The following is an 18,973-nucleotide window of genomic DNA, read 5'->3' on the forward strand; positions in this document are numbered from 1 at the left end:
TTGAAAATAAATAAACTATATTCAATAAGGTTAACTTGAGTTGATTACATAGTTGTTTTTTCAGAACACATTACACCTCATGCCATAGGTTCTCCAAAACAAGTTTCATTTTTCTTTTCCTTTGTTTATCCTTTCATAAAAAATTTAATATAATTTTCAAATAATTTATTACAGTATTGAATAAATGTAAATATCACATGTCTTCTTTAAGTCAGTCACTATTCCATACAAATGTCAGGCAGAGAGAAAGGTTCACAGATAAAACTGCACAAAGGACACATTGAAGAGCAAGACCTGGGGTGGTTCACCCCAATACAGAAAGTTGAGGGGCACGAACACAGAAATATCAAACTCCAACAAACTGACAACCAAATGATCAGAGACATTCAGACAGACAGGACAAGTCAGGCTTTCTTTTCACAGCTTTTATAGGTGGTGAATAAGTAAGTAGACTGTTAACACGTAATCAAAAAATGACAATTCACCTGCTGCTCGACCAAGTCGACATTGCTCAGTTTGTTGCAAGCGTGAGCAGACCACGCAAGCAGCCACACAGGCCAAAAAGAGCAACTGTTTTGGGATAACCCGATCCAAATGTAAACCTAGACGTCCATAACAGACCATGCTAACACACAATGTTCATGCATTTGCACATAGGATGACATTTACAGCACATAAAACATCAGGGAGTGATATCTCATCTACAGCAATGGCAACGGCCAGATAGTTAAATAGAAGTCATCAAAACACTGAACATTGTCTGAACATTGTAGACAGTTCTATTCAGGAAAAAGTATGTCATAACCAACCCAATGACCACTGTAAAGGCCCTGTAAATGTCATCCTATGTATAACAACCCTGAACAAACTGACAAGGTTAATTGGAATGTCCATTACAAATTTGTATGTAAACATGCTAATCTCAAGTGAATTAAATAAATCTATGTTGGTTGGCCGCGGGCGCAACAAACACAGGAGAAAATAAGTGTTTCACTCCCACTGAGTGAGCTGAGTTGACTGCTCATCAAGATGAAAGCAAAGAAGATTCAGCTTTATATTGCACATTGCTACCACTCTCTTTGAAGCATTGTAACGGTTCAAATGGTTTGCTTCAAGGAGCCGTTGAACAATAAAATATTATTAATAAATATAAATAACTTAAATAATCTGGGCAACAGAAATGTACATGTAGGCTACAAAAACATAGACACAGTGATTTAGTAGGAGAGAAATTAGACATCAGCTTGTGCTACATCAAATGACTAGTTTAAAGGGAAATTTGTCTTCAAATTGGACAATTAGAGAAATATCAAAATGTCTCTTTATTACCTGCCTAAACCATTGGGTCTACGTCTATGGTGCTTCCAGCATTATCAATATAATCTGAAGAGATAAAAAGTTTATTTTCAAAAGTTGACAAAGACTGGCAGTGGGGAAACACTGAGGGCCAAGGTAACTGAAATCTTTGTTGATATTATATATGTTATACAAGAAACAATAAACATACTTATACATGACTATTCTCAAGAGAGCCTTTACTATTTGAATCAATAAATCTATAATTTTGAGGGGGTCAATTTGTTTACTCACTTAACTTCCAAAATGTCATTACTCTTTAATCCACTTTTTGCATTTGTAATATTTAAATGTTAATCATTCTCACTGGTTGTACTGATTGACAACTCTACAGTTCAACTAGAGTTCCAAGTATCCTGAACTCTAAAATAAGTGGGGAAAACTCCCATACGATATAACATCTGTCTCTAGTATTGTGCAGCATATTGACAGAGCCTCACTGCTGTGTTCTATTCTCTCCATATCCACCTCAGAACACTTGGCAATACTGAGATAAACCCACCTCCATTTTGTGTCAGCCTTGTTGTCTTCTGTTATTCTACATGTTTTTTTAGCGACTCAGTAAGTCCGGTGATTGAACCACATGTAAGGACCATGGACAGTCATAACATTTCACTACCCCTCCCCATCTCCCACTATCTTATTAATTGCACTTTCATCTCATTGAGATTAGGGCAGGGGTAACAATATATTATATAGTAGAGTCAGATCCAGAGTAAATACAGTATCGCTAAGTGGATCTTTCAAGAAGATGTTATTTCAGGTCGTATGTAATCATATTACCTCTGCTACTCTTCTTAACTAAGTAGTAGAGATTTCTCACTGGTTCCACATATTGCACACTAATCAATTTGGTTTCTGATGCCCGCTCAAAGCATACACAAGACAAGTAAAATTTGACTAAATATTAAGTACTAGACTTTAAGGCATTAAATGGGTATGATGCAGAATTACAGTAGTGACGATCAGTAGTTACTGAATAACAGTCTGTAGCTGATGAGAACTCACAGTTTGAAATATAATCTATCCCAGTTTCACTGTTACGCAAACGGGGAGGTTTGGATTTCAAAAAGTTAAAAACCAGAAGAATAGGAGCATTTGAACCAACACTGTTGGACAAATTGATGTACTGTAAGCCTCACTCCAAAATAAGATAATGTATATGCCATGGTCTTAAGTACTGATGGTGGCCCAGTGTTTCTGTATTTTGGGACAATTAGCTGGGGTTGGGTTGAGCTGATCTCAGAGCAGCCTTTACTGTAAACAGGTGAGGAGCAAAGGCAGTTTGCATGCTCTTCACAGGTCTGGCTGCAGTCTGGACCTTCTGCTTGCACCATTCTCACATAAAAGACACAAACACTGTATTCTCTTGTCACCACCCATGCAGTACATTTACGTCATTTAGCAGACGCTCTTATCCAGAGCGACTTACAGTAGTGAATGCATACATTTCATACAATTTCATACATTTTTTTTTTTTCCTGTGCTGGCCCCCCGTGGGAATCGAACCCACAACCCTGGCGTTGCAAACACCATGCTCTACCAACTGAGCTACAGGGAAGGCTAGAATTTTTTTGTCCATGCCGGTGCCGTGCTGTCACTATTATTCTGTCATGTCATGCATTTCTACCCAGTATTCCACAGCAGAGGGTTACAGCCCTCCATACCTAAAAAGGTGCTCCGCTATAGTATCACAAATATCACAAACGAACCACATGTTTTTTTTTTTACACAGATATTGACAGATTTCGATTGAATGAACAACAATATTAACATCTCGGTACAGAACTCTTTTGGTCCTGAAGTCCTACACAGGTGGCCAATATCCTCACATAGGATATCTTTTGGACCAAACAAACACTACCCTCAACCTCATCACCCCTCTCTGCTTTTACCTTTACATCCACCAAAGTACAATGAATAGTTACTGTCCACTGAGCAAGCGTGGAGCCAAAGGGATACAGTATATAGATGTAAAGGTTTGACTTTATACCTGTATTCAGGTAAAGGATTGTTTTTGAAAAGTATACGTTAGATAGCAATACACTCTCTCTTGTAGTGTCATTCCACATTCTAGGAGATTAATGTGTCGTTTTGTGCTGTGCTTCAGTGGACAGTAACATCAAATAATATTTACACCATCAATGTGCCTGCATTGCTAAATCATCATTTCACACTCATTGTGGTTGCGAAAGGTCATAAAAATGTACAGTGTCTCAAACATGATGGTGATGAAGGACTCTGCTGTCTGCTGGAGTGGAATGCAGATCTATGATCTCCACTGTAATATCTGAAGTCCAGTGAGACACAACAGTAAGAGCCTCAAGAGCTGGATGTGAGACTTTCGTTATCCAGAGTCGTGCCTCCAGAAACTCTGTCTTCCCTTCATTCAGAAGTCCACAGATGAGGCAAATTTATATTTAATCCCTCTGGACCGCTGTATGTTAAAGTTCGATGGATGGGGATTGTGGTTATGAGAAAGGATGATATCTCATCTCGGAGCCATAATTTACACAAGCTACCTGCAAAAGTCATTTTCCTGTGAAGTAAGAGAGTGGCGACTAGTTTCTGAACCCCATGCATTATATCTATTATTGGCCACCCTACCCCATCCCACCATATCTGTAGAGAAGCCCCTCTAACAAATACATATACACTCCTATTGTATTTACACCAACACAGAATTGAGAGCTTGTTTCAATGTCATGCGTAATTCCCACCTCCCCTGTATGGAAAACCATACAGTAACTGCAACTTGGGGCTTTCAGTTTTGTTGTTGTTTTATCTCCCATTGCTAAATGTAAACATCCTACTCATTAACCAACCATTTTCATGGTGCTCTGTCATAGCAACTGAAGATGGACCCATTCCACTACTACGCAGTGGTGTAAAGTAACTTTGTAAAAATACTTTGAAGTACTACTAGTTTTTGGGGTATCTGTACATTACTTTACTATTCATATTTTTTGAGAACTTTTACTTGTACTCCACAACATTCCTAAAAAAAAAGACTTTTTACTCCCATAAATTTTCCCTGACACCCAAAAGCAGGACAGTAATATGGTCCAATTCACGCACCTATCAATATAACACATTATCATCTCTACTGGCTCTGATCTGGCGGACTCACCAAACACAAATACTACGTTTAAAAAAAAAATGATGTCGGAGTTTTGGAGTGTGCCCCTGGCTGTCCGTAAATAAAAAGAAAATTGTGCGGTCTGGTTTGCTTAATATACAGAATTTGATGTATAGCATTTACTTTTACTTAAGTCTGACAATTGAGTACATTTTGCACCACTGTACTTAAGTACATTTAAAACCAGATACTTTTAGAACAAGTAGTATTTTACTGGGTGACTTTTACTTTTACTCAAGTCATTTTCTATTAAGGTATCTTTACTTTTACTCAAGTCATTTTCTATTAAGGTATCTTTACTTTTACTCAAGTCATTTTCTATTAAGGTATCTTTACTTTTACTCACGTATGATAGTTGAGTACTTTTTCCACCACTGCTTCTACGTGTGTGGATTCTGTCTTTGAAAAGGAACCCCCAGTGAAAGGGTGGAGGTGTACTGCTTTAAGGCCACACAGACATGGATTGAGTCGAGTGGATCGAGTCTGGTTCGCCTTCCCTGCAACGGTGACGGAGCTACGGCCCACCCTGCAAAACACATGGCACTCTACCCTGCTTCAATTAAAGCAGTCTAGCTGGACCCAAAACCATGTTATGCAGCCAGCTGGAATGAATAGAATGCCACTCCAACACTTAGTTTCTACACACCTGTCTGTCACTTTCTCTCTCCCTCTTTTACGACATGCTGGTTTACATTCTGAACATTCTTCCTTTGAAATCTCCCGTCTTACTTCCTTCATCACTTCCTTGACCAATACTTTATTTTCTCTCCTTCTCTTCCTCGTTTGTCCAGTGAGCGTGTATAACATTTTAATGTGCAATAGGAGGTTGATGTTAACTGGGTGTCATCCAGGCTCCAGGCCATACGCAACCTGTGTGGTGCCCTTGTTACAGTGCTGTATGTGTGGGTTGGTCTTGGTGAGAGACCACGTGTGCATTTGTTTGTGCATGCATGTAGTTATATGTACAGTTCATGTTTCAGTATGTGTTTTGTATGTAAGTGTGTGTATATCGGGTATGTCTACAGATCCCTTAGGTATTAGCGATCCAGTGATAATGACCAGGTCCCAACCTTTGGCCTGGGCCTTGTCCTGTAGTAGAAGTGTGTATTATAATAACTATAATGTATATCAGTGTTTTGACTAGTAGCCCTGTCTCTGCTCTCATGTGTCCTCTAAAAGCCCTCTATGTGGCAGTAGGCCTCCAGGCTGGAGAAGAGGACGTAGAGGAACCAGAGGCCGAGGAAGAGGAGGCTGGTGATGATGCGTGCTGTCCGCGGCCCGCCCAGCTCCCCCCCGATAGAGGGCCGCCGGCGGAACAGCAGCACGCCCATGCAGATGAAGGCGAAGCTGGTGAAGAGGGTGACGGAGAAGGCCAGGGAGCCCGGGTCCACGCGGAACTCCTTGCCCTGCACCTTCCAGTAGACGGCCGCCACTGACCACGCCACCCCGATGCCGAGGAACACGTTGACCGCGTTGCTGCCTGTCACGTTGCCCACCGACGCATCAGCGTGCTGGTCCTGCGTGGCCGCCACCTTGCTGGCAAACGTGTCTGAGGAGGGGAGATAGGGAGGGAGGGAGGAGAGGAGGTAGGGAGGGAGGTAGGGGGAGAAGGGAGGGAGAGAGGTAGGGAGAGAAGGAGGGAGAGAGAGAAGGGAGAGAGAGAGAAGTGAGAGAGATAGGTGAAGTACCTGTCATCACAGCTGGTGAAGAGGCTGAGGGAGTAGGCCAGGGAGCCCAGGTCCATGCTGTTGTCATTCCTTGTAGTCACACACACACAAACAAGGATTTCACTAACTGGACAAGCTGCAAAGCAGGAATTTCTGCAATTTCACTCTGAGTAATTGTATACATTTTTTTACCTTAACCCTATTACTGGCAACCTTGTACCGAACCCCTCATTAAATGAGGAATGGTTGTGGTATTTAAATGACATTAGGAGATACAGTTGAAGTCTGAAGTTTACATACACCTTAGCCAAATACATTTAAACTCTGTTTTTCACAATTCCTGACATTTAATCCTAGTTAAAATTCCCTGTCTTAGGTCAGTTAGGATCACCACTGTATTTTAAGAATGTGAAATGTCAGAATAATAGTAGAGAGAATGATTTATTTCAGCTTTTATTTCTGTCATCACATTCCCAGTGGGTCAGAAGTTTACATACACTCAATTAGTATTTGGTAGCATTGCCTTAAATTTGTTTAAATTTGGTCCCACAATAAGTTGGGTGAATTTTGGCCCATTCCTCCTGACAGAGCTGGTGTAACTGAGTCAGGTTTGTAGGCCTCCTTGCTCGCACACACTTTTTCAGTTCTGCCCACACATTTTCTATAGGATTGAGGTCAGGGCTTTGGTATTGGAGTGGCCATCACTTGACTTTGTTGTCCTTAAGCCATTTTGCCACAACTTTGGAAGTATGCTTGGGGTCATTGTCCCATGTGGAAGACCCATTTGCGACCAAGCTTTAACTTACTGATGTCTTGAGATGTTGCTTCAATATGTCCACATAATTGTCCTCCCCCATGATGTCATCTATTTTGTGACGTGCACCAGTCCCTCCTGCAGCAAAGCACTCCCACAACATGATGCTGCCACCCCCGTGCTTCACAGTTGGGATGGTGTTCTTCGGCTTGCAAGCCTCCCCCTTTTTCCTCCAAACATAACAACGGTCATTATGGCCAAACACTTCTATTTTTGTTTCATCAGACCAGAGGACATTTCTCCAAAAAGTACGATCTTTGTCCCCATGTGCAGTTGCAAACCGTAGTCTGGCTTTATTATGCCGGTTTTGGAGCAGTGGCTTCTTCCTTGCTGAGTGGCCTTTCAGGTTATGTCAATATAGGACTCATTTTACTGTGGATATAGATACTTTTGTACCCGTTTCCTCCAGCATCTTCACAAGGTCCTTTGCTGTTGTTCTGGGATTGATTTGCACTTTTCGCACCAAAGTACGTTCATCTCTAGGAGACAGAACGCGTCTCCTTCCTGAGCGGTATGACGGCTGCGTGGTCCCATGGTGTTTATACTTGCGTACTATTGTTTGTACAGATGAACGTGGTACCTTCAGGCATTTGGAAATTGCTCCCAAGGATGAACCAGACTTGTGGAGGTCTACAATATTTTTATGAGGTCTTGGCTGATTTCTTTTGATTTTCTCATGATGTCAAGCAAAGAGGCACTGAGTTTGAAGGTAGGCCTTGAAATACATCCACAAGTACACCTCCAATTGACTCAAATGATGTCAATTAGCCCACCAGAAGCTTCTAAAGCCATGACATCATTTTCTGGAATTTTCAAAGCTGTTTAAAGGCACAGTCAACTTAGCGCATGTAAACTTCTGACCCACTGGAATTGTGATACAGTGAATTATAAGTGAAATAATCTGTCTGTAAACAATTGTTGGAAAAATGACTTGTGTCATGCACAAAGTAGATGTCCTAACCGACTTGCCAAAACTATAGTTTGTTAACAAGAAATGTGTGTAGTGGTTGAAAAATGAGTTTTAATGACTCCAACCTAAGTGTATGTAAACTTCAGACTTCAACTGTATACCTGTTACTATCTGTGGCCTGGTCAAACCCAGTGCATACGTCATCCAGATAGGACACCTTAGAGCTAGGAGGTCTATACACACATCCTACCAATATGGCTGCCTGGTGAGGCAGATGTACTTGAGCCCATAGTGCCTCTACTTGACATACATTAAGGTCATCCCTCCTCTTAAAAGGTATAGGATTCTGAATGTACAGTGCTAAGCAACCTAAGTGAATGTAAACTTCCGACTTCAACTGTATATACATAATCTCTCACCAGGAATGGAGGTGCCAAGAGCCACAAACACCACGGCAGTGACGGTGTCCCTGAGGCCCACAGTGCAGCCAAAGTGGGAGGCCAGGTCCCCGATGATGGCAGTCAGGATGCCGATGACCGAGATGGACACGAAGAAGCAGGCCCAGCCATTCCAGTACTCGGTGGGTGGAACGAAGGCGAACAGAACCTTCCAGAACACCGTCAGAAAGTGCATGACGTAGTCGTAGCAGGATGGCAGACGCTCCTCACGCCCCTCCTCGTCATCGTCATCACCATCCCCTGGGAGGTGGATACAGTAAAACATAAGAGACTCATGCACTCGCTCACACCAGTGGTGGTTGGTGCCGTTTAAGATGAGGGAGGACAATACTTTTTTTTTATAAGCATGGCCTTATTTCTATTACAGCATATTGGATGACTGTCATTCATATTCCATTCACCCAGATCAATGTAAGATCGATATGTTTAGGCTACTATATGCCTATACCCCTCATGAGGTTGCTACAACCTAGCCTTTGAATGAAAGTTTACAACAGGTTGAGAGAAAATGATGATTAATCAAAGTGACAGACAGACACATTCAATACCGCCTTGCACACTCTTGCCTGCTTCTAGCTGATCTAGGGTGTAATCATTTGTCCAACAGTTGCAAACAACAGCTGTCTGTGACCAGGCGAAAAAAACCTTTCCAAACCAAACCTTCATATCATAACCCCTAACCGCTACACACAGCTGTTGTCATCAAATTAGCTAACGTCATAGTCAACTTAGCTACTAGAACTAACGCGTTAGTAAACCCGCTACAATCATGCAGTACAGTATACAGTCAGCAATCAGTTAAACAGTTACGCCGGCGGGCCCCGGTGGCAATGAATTAATAAAACCAAAAGCTTACCTTGATTTGGAAGAGTTCCAGTGTTGGATTACCCATAGCCAGCTACCTAACATAGTTTAGCCTACTCAAACAAAGAGGAATGCTATCTTTCCTCATTCGCTATCTAAGTAAGTGAAACTGAAAAAAAATGACACTCTCGCTCGCTTCTCAAATTCATTTTGGAAGAAATGAATTTGTTCAAAACTGTTCAACGATTGTCTTTCTCTCTCTTTGAGTCAACTACACACCACGTTTTATGCAGTGCTAGCTAGCTGTAGCTGATGCTTTCAGTACTATATTCATTATCTGATCCTTTGATTGGGTGGACAACATGTCAGTTCACGCTGATAGGTTGGAGGACGTCCTCTGGAAGTTGTCATAATTACTGCGTATGTCTATGGAAGGGGGTGAGAACCATGAACCTTATAGGTTTTGTATCGAAGTCAATGTACCCAGAGGAGGACGGGAACTAGATGTCCTCCGGCTACACCATGGTGCTACTCCAGAGAGTGCTGTTGAGGTTACTGTAGACCTTCACTGCAAAACAGTGTATTTTAATCAATTATTTTGTATAGTTTTATCTAAAAAAGGATAACTTCACTGAGGATGGTCCTCCCCTACCTCCTCTGAGGAGCCTTCACTGGCGCACACACACACACACACAACCCTGTTTTACTTGTATTGTTATATTCATGTTTATCTGTAATGAATATAACAGTCCAGCAGGGGGAGCTTTTACACCAGACACAGACAGTCAGCCATCGCTCCCATTACCTCAACACTGTGGAAGACAGCTTTACTTTCTAAAGACGTTATTACACTTTATAATAGATATTACCAACATAAATATCACAGAAACCTTTTTATATGAAGTCTGCGGGTTTGCAATTATCACCTTTCAAACAAGTTGTTTCCTGTTATAATGAGGATCCGAAAGTAAGGGACTGTGTCCTCATTTGTTTCCCCTTGACATTTCAAACTTAACGAGCAAGCTAACACTCACTCCCTGAATGAAATGCTTCAGCAGCTCTTTGGAAGAACAATAAAGGACTCCAAATATTTTATGTAACTTTGGCTCTGGACAAAAAGCACTCAGATCACTATTCAAAGCATGAGCAAGAAATTACATTCATAAAGCAGCTGTAAAGTCCTTCATTATGTCTCCAATCCAGGCTTGGGCAATGGCCGGCCCGGGGGCCGTATGCGACCCGTGACCTGATTCAATACGGCCCGTGGAATCATGCTCAGATCACATAAAGAATTTGCGATAGTAAAGTTTTGAAAAACGTATTTGTTATTCAAATGAAAAGCCCAATGAATACTCACCTTTGTGTAATGATTTAACTCCCATCGCTTGTGGGATAAAAAAAAAAAAAAGTAACCTTTAACTAGGCAAGTCAGTTAAGAACAAATTCTTGTTTACAATGACGGCCTACCCGGGGCAAACCCAGACGACGCTGGGCCAATTGTGCGCCGCCCTTTGGGACTCCCAATCACGGCCGGATGTGGTGCAACCTGGATTCTAATCAGGTACCGCAGTGACGCATCTTGCACTGAGATGTAGTGTCTTAGACCGCTGCGCCACTCGGGGAGGCCCATATAAATAACAACTGTTCGAGGAAAGACAGTGAGTGAAAGCTGACACACACTTCGTTACAGTTACAAATAGCAGCTAGCTAGAAATATAGCAAAAATGAGTTTTTCAAAGATTTCAAAGAAAAGGAAAGTAGACAATGAATGCTCCAGCAAATATTTCTTTATTGAGGTATCAGGGAAATCTGTGTGCTTAGTGTGCAAAGAGAGCATCACAGTCTTGAAAGACTACAACTTGTTCCGAAACTTCCAGACGAAGCACGCAGAGAAATATAGGGATATGTCTTCTGAGCGGAGGGCCAGTGCATCGAAATAATTGCTTTCTCAGCTGCAAAAGCAGCAAGGACTTTCACCAAACTTCAATCAGCAAACGACGGAATTGCGAGGGTCAGCTATGTAAACTCCCACGAAACTGCTAAACATAGCAAGCCATTCGCTGAGGGCGAATTCATTTTAGAATGTTTAATTGACTCTGCAGCAATGCTTTGCCCCGACAAGAAAGAGCTGTTTGAAAATGTTTCCATGTCAAGACGAACAGTGACACGGCATGTTGAGGACATCGCAGAGAATATGGAACAACAGTTGAAAGGCAAGGTAAAGCATTTCACCTATGTTTTGTTTTGTACGCTTTGTACAAAATAATAAAACGCAGAACCACAGGATGTTTCTTAACATAACTCTTTATTAACTAGTTACAACTACATGTTAGCCTATCTCCAACCACGATCAACTGCCCATGACCTAACCGTCTGGGTGGTCTTAACCAATCAACGCACAGTATGATACGGCGGTAAAATGCATCCAATTATAATTCAGTATGTATTCACATATGAATATTACATCCCCCTTCTTTTAAACAAATGTTTTACATATTCTAAGCTTTTCTTTTGGATACATGCTCTGTAGTTTGAACTCAAGGTAAGTAACCATTTATATTGCATAATACACCAACTGAATCAACATAGACTCTGAAACAATGATCCAACTTTTCAAACAAGGGATTCTCAGCAACTCAGCTTCACTGTAGAAATTACATCTTAACATTTCAAACAAATACAATACCAAAGCATGTCAAGTCAACTTTCAATAACAAGTTTACAGTCTGGAACTCTTTTAGGGCAGCGATCCGCCTACACCCTTTGACATTTCATAGGTCAAGGAGAGCTCTGGGCTTGACCTCTCTTCCTGACCTTGTGCGATATGATGTTGAGCATGCTTCTGTGTCAGTCAACAGCTCTTGTGGTGTTGCAGGTAAGTATGGTGTATGTTGTGCTGTGTGTGTGTTTAGTCCATCACATTCTCTTTCAGGGGAACAGTTCATCTCATCAGTGTGTTGTTCTTTTGTGTTCAGTAAGTGACGACGATTGCGGCGGTACACTGCTCCTTCTGCTGTGCGGACGTGATATGAACGTTCAGTGTCAGCTGGCTGGATGACGACTGCTGGTTTCCAGAGGCCATGCTCCTGGATTCTAACTGACTCTCCGCCGATCAGTGGTGGCAGTGGTCTAGCTGACCTGTCGTAGTATCGCTTTTGTTGTTGTTGTCTCTGTGCACGTTTTCATGCATTTCCTTGTAGCTGACGACCTCAGGTTGCAGCTGCTGGTTGGTGCTGGGAAGGGTTGAGCGAAGTCTGCGGCTCATCAACAGCTGGGCTGGTGATTTGAAATTGTCAACTGGAGTGTTGCGGTATTCAAGGAGACTGAGGTAGGGGTCTCTCTTGTCTGCTTTTGCTTTGTCCATGAGTGATTTAGCAATCTGCACAGATTTTTCAGCAAGGCCATTACTTTGAGGGTAATGTGGGCTTGTGGTGACATGTGTGAACTCCCATGCTTTTGTGAAGGATTCAAACTCATTTGATTTGTAACAGGGCCCATTGTCAGATATTAAAGTCTCTACAATGCCATGCCTGGCAAAGGCTGCTTTCAGCTTGTGTATCACAGCTGCAGATGTGGTGCTGTGAAGCTTGTCGAGTTCAAAGTATCTGCTGTAGTAGTCCACTGTTACGATGTAGTCCTCGTTGTTCCAGGTGAACAGATCGGTTGCCACAACCTGCCAGGGTCGGTCTGGGATACAGTGAGGTAACATTGGCTCTTTGGTGTTTGAGGGGCGTCTTTCAAGACAGATGGTGCATCTACCAACAATGTCCTCTATTTGTTTGCACATTCCAGGCCAAAACAAAATGTCCCGTGCTCTCTGTTTGCACTTTTCCATGCCCATGTGTCCAGCATGGATCTTTGTCAAAATCTCTTCTCTGAGACTGGTAGGAATAATGATTTTCTCTCCTTTGAAAATGATTCCGTTGATCTGTGATAGTTCATCACGATGGTTCCTGAATTCTGAGACGCTCTGAGGGCATTTTCTCCTCTCCTCAGGCCATCCATCCTGTATGACTTTCCTCAGCTGTGTGAGTTGTGAGTCCTTGTCTGTTTCAGCTTGGATCTCCTTCAGTTTCGTGTCACTAACTGGTAAGTTGCTGTACACAGTGTGCACTTGCATGTCCATGCCCTCACTGAGGCTGCTGTCCTTGTAGGTAAGAAACTTCCTGGAGAGTGTGTCTGCGACAGGGATGTCTTTGCCTGGACGGTGAGTGATTGTGAAGTCGTATTTTTGTAGTTGAAGGATCATTCTCTGTAGCCTTGGCGGGGCTGCAGCTAGTGGTTTCCTCATGATTGACTCAAGGGGCTTGTGGTCGGATTCCACAATGACTTGTCGTCCATATACGTACTGATGGAAACGTTTACATCCGAACAGAATGGCATAGAGCTCCTTTTCGATTTGGGCGTAGTTGATTTCACAGTCTGTGAGAGATTTGGAAGCGTAGCCGATGGGCTTTCCTTCTTGCAGTAGCACTGCACCTAGTCCATACTTCGACGCGTCCACTTGGAGTCTGAGCTCTTTGTTTGGGTCGTAGTAGGCAAGGATTGGTCCTGGTTCTCTCGTGATCAAGTCTTTCACATTCTGGAAAGCAATGTCGTGTTGCTTGTCCCAAAGAAACTCACTGGACTGCTTTAGCAGTTGACGCAGGGGTGCATTAGCATTGGAGAGGCTGGGTGCGAACTTGGCTAAGTAGTTGACCATGCCAAGCACTGTTTCCAGCTCTGCACGGTTCTTTGGTGGCTCCATTTCTTTTATGGCTGAGATCTTCTGTGGATCTGGCTTGATTCCATTCGCTGTGAGAAGATGTCCGAAGTAGCTGACCTCTGTAGCGCTGACTGTGCTCTTCTCGGGGTTGAGCCGGACTCCTATCTCGCGGGACCTTTGCAGCATCGCGCGGAGGTTTCGGTCGTGCTCCTCTTTGGTTCGACCATAAACAAGGATGTCGTCCACAATTGCCACAACTCCGTCGAGGCCTTCATATACTTCGTCAATCTTTCGCTGAAACTCGTCTTGGGCTGAGATAATCCCAAAAGGCAGGCGACGGAACCTGTAGCGTCCAAACGGTGTGTTGAATGTTGTGAGCTTAGATGACTCTTCTGTGAGCTTGATAGCCCAGTAGCCTGATCTAGCGTCCATGACACTGAAGTAGCGTGCTCCCGCTAGCTTGTGCGTGATGCCATCTAGCGTCGGTAAAGGGTAATGGGGCCGTTTGATAGCCTTGTTCAAGTCTCTTGGGTCGAGGCATACTCGGAGCTTGCCTGTGCGTGGTTTCTCCACCACCACTAACGCGTTTACCCAGTCAGTCGGTTCTGTAACCTTGGTGACTATGTCAGATTGCTCCATGCTCTCCAACTCTTTCTTCAGACGGGCACGGAGAGCAAGGGGAATCTTTCTCGGTGGGTAGACCACAGGGGTTGCGTCTGGGTCAAGGTGAATGGTACATTCTCCTGGGAATAATCCTATTCCTGTAAAGACATCAGCAAACTCCTCCAGTACATTTTCTGTCTCTACTGGTGCTGTTACTGATAAAACTAGCTTGATGAGGTCCATGTCTAAACATGCTTTAAGACCTAGCACTGCAGGTGCTCTAGTGTCAACAACGTAAAAGTCCAACATCATGTCACTTTCTTTGTATTTGCATTTGAAAGTGCATGTGCCTTTACTGGGAGCTGTTCACCACCATAACCGGTCAGTCTGCGCATGGTGGGCTGTAGCTCGCACTCAGATGTCAAGCTGCGGTACTTATTCAGAGGAATAATGTTTACTTGTGCACCAGTGTCTAGTTTGAACTTTAGCTTTGTGCCTTGTGTTCCTATCTCAATGTCAGCAAAGGCTTGCTCTGTCTCTGATATGTGACTTTTCTGTGTCACTGAATCAATAAACAGTTCATCATCATTTGACTCTTTGATTGACATTTCATCTTCACTCACTGTGTGTACTGTTTTTCCACGGTAAGCTCTGCACACTTTTGCAAAGTGATTCCATTTACCACATTTAGTACACTGTTTGCCTTTAGCTGGGCAATTTCCTTGTTCGCCATGCACTTTGTATCCACAATATCCACATGTTTTGGGGCGTTTTGAGTCTGTGTCGCTCTGTTTTGGAGTTATGTCTCTCTCCGTTCTGAAACGCTCTCTCTGGGCACCGGAGGTGTGCTTTGATGTCTGCCTGACTGCGTGCACTGCTTGTTCACGTGATGCGCTCGTGCTGCGGCGCGAAATGGTTTTCATCTGAGCCTGTGCTAGCTCGTGAGATCTGGCTATGTCGATAGCTTTGTCCAGCGTTAGCTCAGACCCAACATTCAAAAGTTTCTCTCTCACTCGCGGTGAGTGTATTCCAAATACAATACGGTCCCTGACCATCTCATCCTTGTTTGCATAATCACAGTCTTTCACAAGCAGACGCAGCTCAGTCACAAACTGTTCAAAAGACTCGCTAACTCCCTGTACTTTCTCATGGAATTTGTACCTAGCGAAAATTGTATTAGTCTTCGGCACAACATATGCTTCAAAACGATCGTAGTATGTTTTCAGTACCTTTGATTCAGCCTCGGTAAGTGTCCATGTGTTGTAAATATCTCTCCCTTTTTCACCGATCCAGAGGAGCAGGTAGCTACATTTTCCCTCTTCTCCTCTTTCCTTCAGGGGACCCGTGAACATTAGCTCCACATGCTGTTTGTACTTACGCCATGCATCGGGTAAGTTTGTAGACTCCCAGTCCATTCGAGGTGAAGGAAAACCAGAAAAATCCATCTTTTAAGACCATTTACTCTGACACCATGTTTTGTTTTGTACGCTTTGTACAAAATAATAAAACGCAGAACCACAGGATGTTTCTTAACATAACTCTTTATTAACTAGTTACAACTACATGTTAGCCTATCTCCAACCACGATCAACTGCCCATGACCTAACCGTCTGGGTGGTCTTAACCAATCACCGCACAGTATGATACGGCGGTAAAATGCATCCAATTATAATTCAGTATGTATTCACATATGAATATTACAACCTATTTCTCCTTGGCCCTGGATGAGAGCAGTGCAACACGTGACACGACGCAGTTGTTGATATTCTTACGAGGCATAACCCCAGATTTAGAAATTACAGAGGAGCTTCAGTGCAGACAATGAAGAGCACAACCACAGGGAAGGATTTATTAGAGGTTAATAAGTGTGTGGCAAAGCTGGGACTCAGTTTGGAAAAGTTATCCAGTGTGACCACTGATGGGTGCCCAAACTTGACAGGAATAAACGTTGGCCTTTTGAAAAGGATACAAGATCAAGTAGCTGAGCTTGAACCCAGATCAGAAAATGATTTTCCTGCATTGCATTATCCATCAGGAGGTGCTCTGTAAATGTGTTCTGAAAATGAGCCATGTTGTGGATACAGTCACTACAGTGGTAAATGTAATAAAAGCAAAATCTTTAAACCACAGGCAGTTTGTCTCACTGTTGGAAGAGACAGAGTCGGGTCATGCAGATCTCCCCTACCACACAAACGTGAGATGGCTGAGTTTGGGGAAGGTGCTTAAAAGGGTGTGGGACCTGAAGTTGGAGATTGCTGAGTTTTTGCAAATGAAAGGAAAGTATGTGGATTTCCCCTCAACTAAAAGATAAAGAATGGTTGGCTGATTTTGTCTTCCCCGTGGACATCATGGCCCTCATGAATGAACTGAATTCCAAACTACAAGGGAAGGGCCTTTTTGCACATCAGATGTACAGCCTTGTCAAAGCCTTCAAGGGAAAATTACTCCTCCTGACCCGCCAAGTAGAAGCCAACAATCTCACCCAACTTCCGACACCACTAGTCGGTTCCCTATCAGATGACCAACAGGAGAAGTATATATCGCTGCTGCGTGCTTTGAATGGTGAGTTTTCTCCTCGTTTTGAGGATTTCAAAGTGTTGGAAAATGACATGCTGTTGGTTTCACCTTCGATGTGGATAACGCTCCCACTGACCTGCAACTTGAACTTATCGATCTTCAGTCTGATGCAGTGATTGGAGAACTATACAAAACAATGTCACTGATGAGGTTCTATGCATCTCTCGATGAACAAAACTTTCCAAAGATTAGGAGTCATGCTCAGAAGATGTTTGTACTGTTTGGGTCAACCTATGTATGTAAACAGACATTTTCAGTGATGAAATATAACAAGTCAAGGCACAGATCATCTCTTACGGACTCTAACCTCTCAGCAATCCTGCGCATAGCAACATCAGAAACTATACCTGACTTCACTGCTCTCGTCAAAGCCCATCAGAGACTTCACTCCTCACACTGACTGAGTAGTTTAAATGTAATGTTGAGCTCTCTCCCTCTCTTGTGTTTTTGTGCATACCCGTTAAGAATTCTGTCCGTGATGCTGAATGCACAGTGTACTTTTCCCTCCGTGTAGTTCATTGCATGTTCAATAATGAAAATACCTATCAAAAGGAGAACATGGATGTGGTTTATTTCTGTGCATGTTAAAAAAGTTAAATAAGTACCATATCAGGATGTGATTTACAGTAGATATATCTGTCAAAACGACATATAATCCTGTAATATGATTCTGGCCCACGATGGCAAAAATATATTCTAATGTGGCCCTCCATGGAAAATAATTTCCCAGGCCTGCTCTAGTGTGTGTGTGTGTGTGTGTGTGTGTGTGTGTGTGTATAATACAATGTCAACAGTGAGACTTACGTTATTCATCTTTCTCTCACTCAATAGAAATCACACACACGCACATGAACACCAAAAGCTGACCTGCGCTGACAGTCACAGCTTCCACGAACTGCTCCCTCCAGGAGTGAGTCCCAATCACAAGGGCCAAGTTGGTCTTCTTAATGAGCTTGTCAACGGTGCTCTGCCAATCACAAACAAAGAGCGCATAGTCAACATCCTATTATAGAGAAGAAGGCAAACTCATGTGCCTGACCGGAACGCTAATGGAGAATACCTAGAAGAGTTTGAGAAAGTGGCATCGTTACCATGAGAAGGGCAGTAATATTTTGAATTTTATTAGGATCCCCATTAGCTGTTGCGATAGCAGCAGCTACTCTTTATGGGGTCCATTTCTGGGGTAATATGAATTCACAATAGCAGTATTTGTTTTCACTGCAAACACTGATGCACACATGTGCATGAACACACGCACACACACACGCGTGCACACACACAAACACACGCTGTGTTTATAAGGACACTCCTCCCAAGCAATCACAGCAAACCACATGCTGAGTCCTGAGATCCACTCAGACACTGAAGAAAAGCATCATATCCAGAACTCAAGTACTACTGCACCAAACTGTAACTTCCTCCTACTCAATCAAACATTCTATGAAGCACCCTAGCCAAACCCGACTGGATAGGAGGTTTCATTGGATAGAAAGGTTCTCACCAATGTGGGTAAGCCTCTGCAAGACTGGGGACTACAGGTGATGGCCATCAGCCTTTAGAAAACTGGGACATACTGTCCTATTCAATAATGAGTATGGTTACATGCACACAATAATACTATTATTGTGGATAGTTAGATTAATATAATACTGTCACGTCCTGACCAGTGAAAAGGGTCATTTGCCATAGTAGAATGGTCAGGGCGTGGCAGGGGGGTTGTTTTGTGTGTTTTGGGGTTTTTTGGTTCAAGGGGAATTTGTTCTAGTTTTCGTTTTCCATGTTTGGCCAAGTATGGTTTCCAATCAGAGGCAGGTGTCTTTCGTTGTCTCTGATTGGAAGCCATACTTAGGCAGCCTGTTTTCCTTTGGGTTTTGTGGGTGGTTGTTTTCCGTATAGTCTGTGTACCTTACGGAACTGTTGGCTGTCGTTTGGTTGTTTTT

General features: G+C 42.9%; 1 protein-coding gene across 2 annotated transcripts in view; it reads right to left on the reverse strand.

Moving 5' to 3' along the window:
* The window catches only part of LOC106612604 (sodium/calcium exchanger 2), a 115,755-nt gene continuing 96,782 nt past the window's right edge, over positions 1 to 18,973 (reverse strand). For both annotated transcript variants that reach the window (XM_014213918.2, XM_045724439.1), the window contains exons 11-13: positions 17,901 to 18,000; positions 8,306 to 8,584; positions 1 to 6,044 (exon numbers count right to left, since the gene is read on the reverse strand). In XM_014213918.2, coding sequence (XP_014069393.1) covers positions 5,668 to 6,044; positions 8,306 to 8,584; positions 17,901 to 18,000 — 756 coding nt within the window. In that variant the 3' untranslated portion in view covers positions 1 to 5,667. The remainder of the gene's footprint in view (positions 6,045 to 8,305; positions 8,585 to 17,900; positions 18,001 to 18,973) is intronic.

Source organism: Salmo salar, chromosome ssa09 (genome assembly GCF_905237065.1).
Source record: "Salmo salar chromosome ssa09, Ssal_v3.1, whole genome shotgun sequence".
NCBI classification, from domain to species: Eukaryota; Metazoa; Chordata; class Actinopteri; order Salmoniformes; family Salmonidae; genus Salmo; species Salmo salar.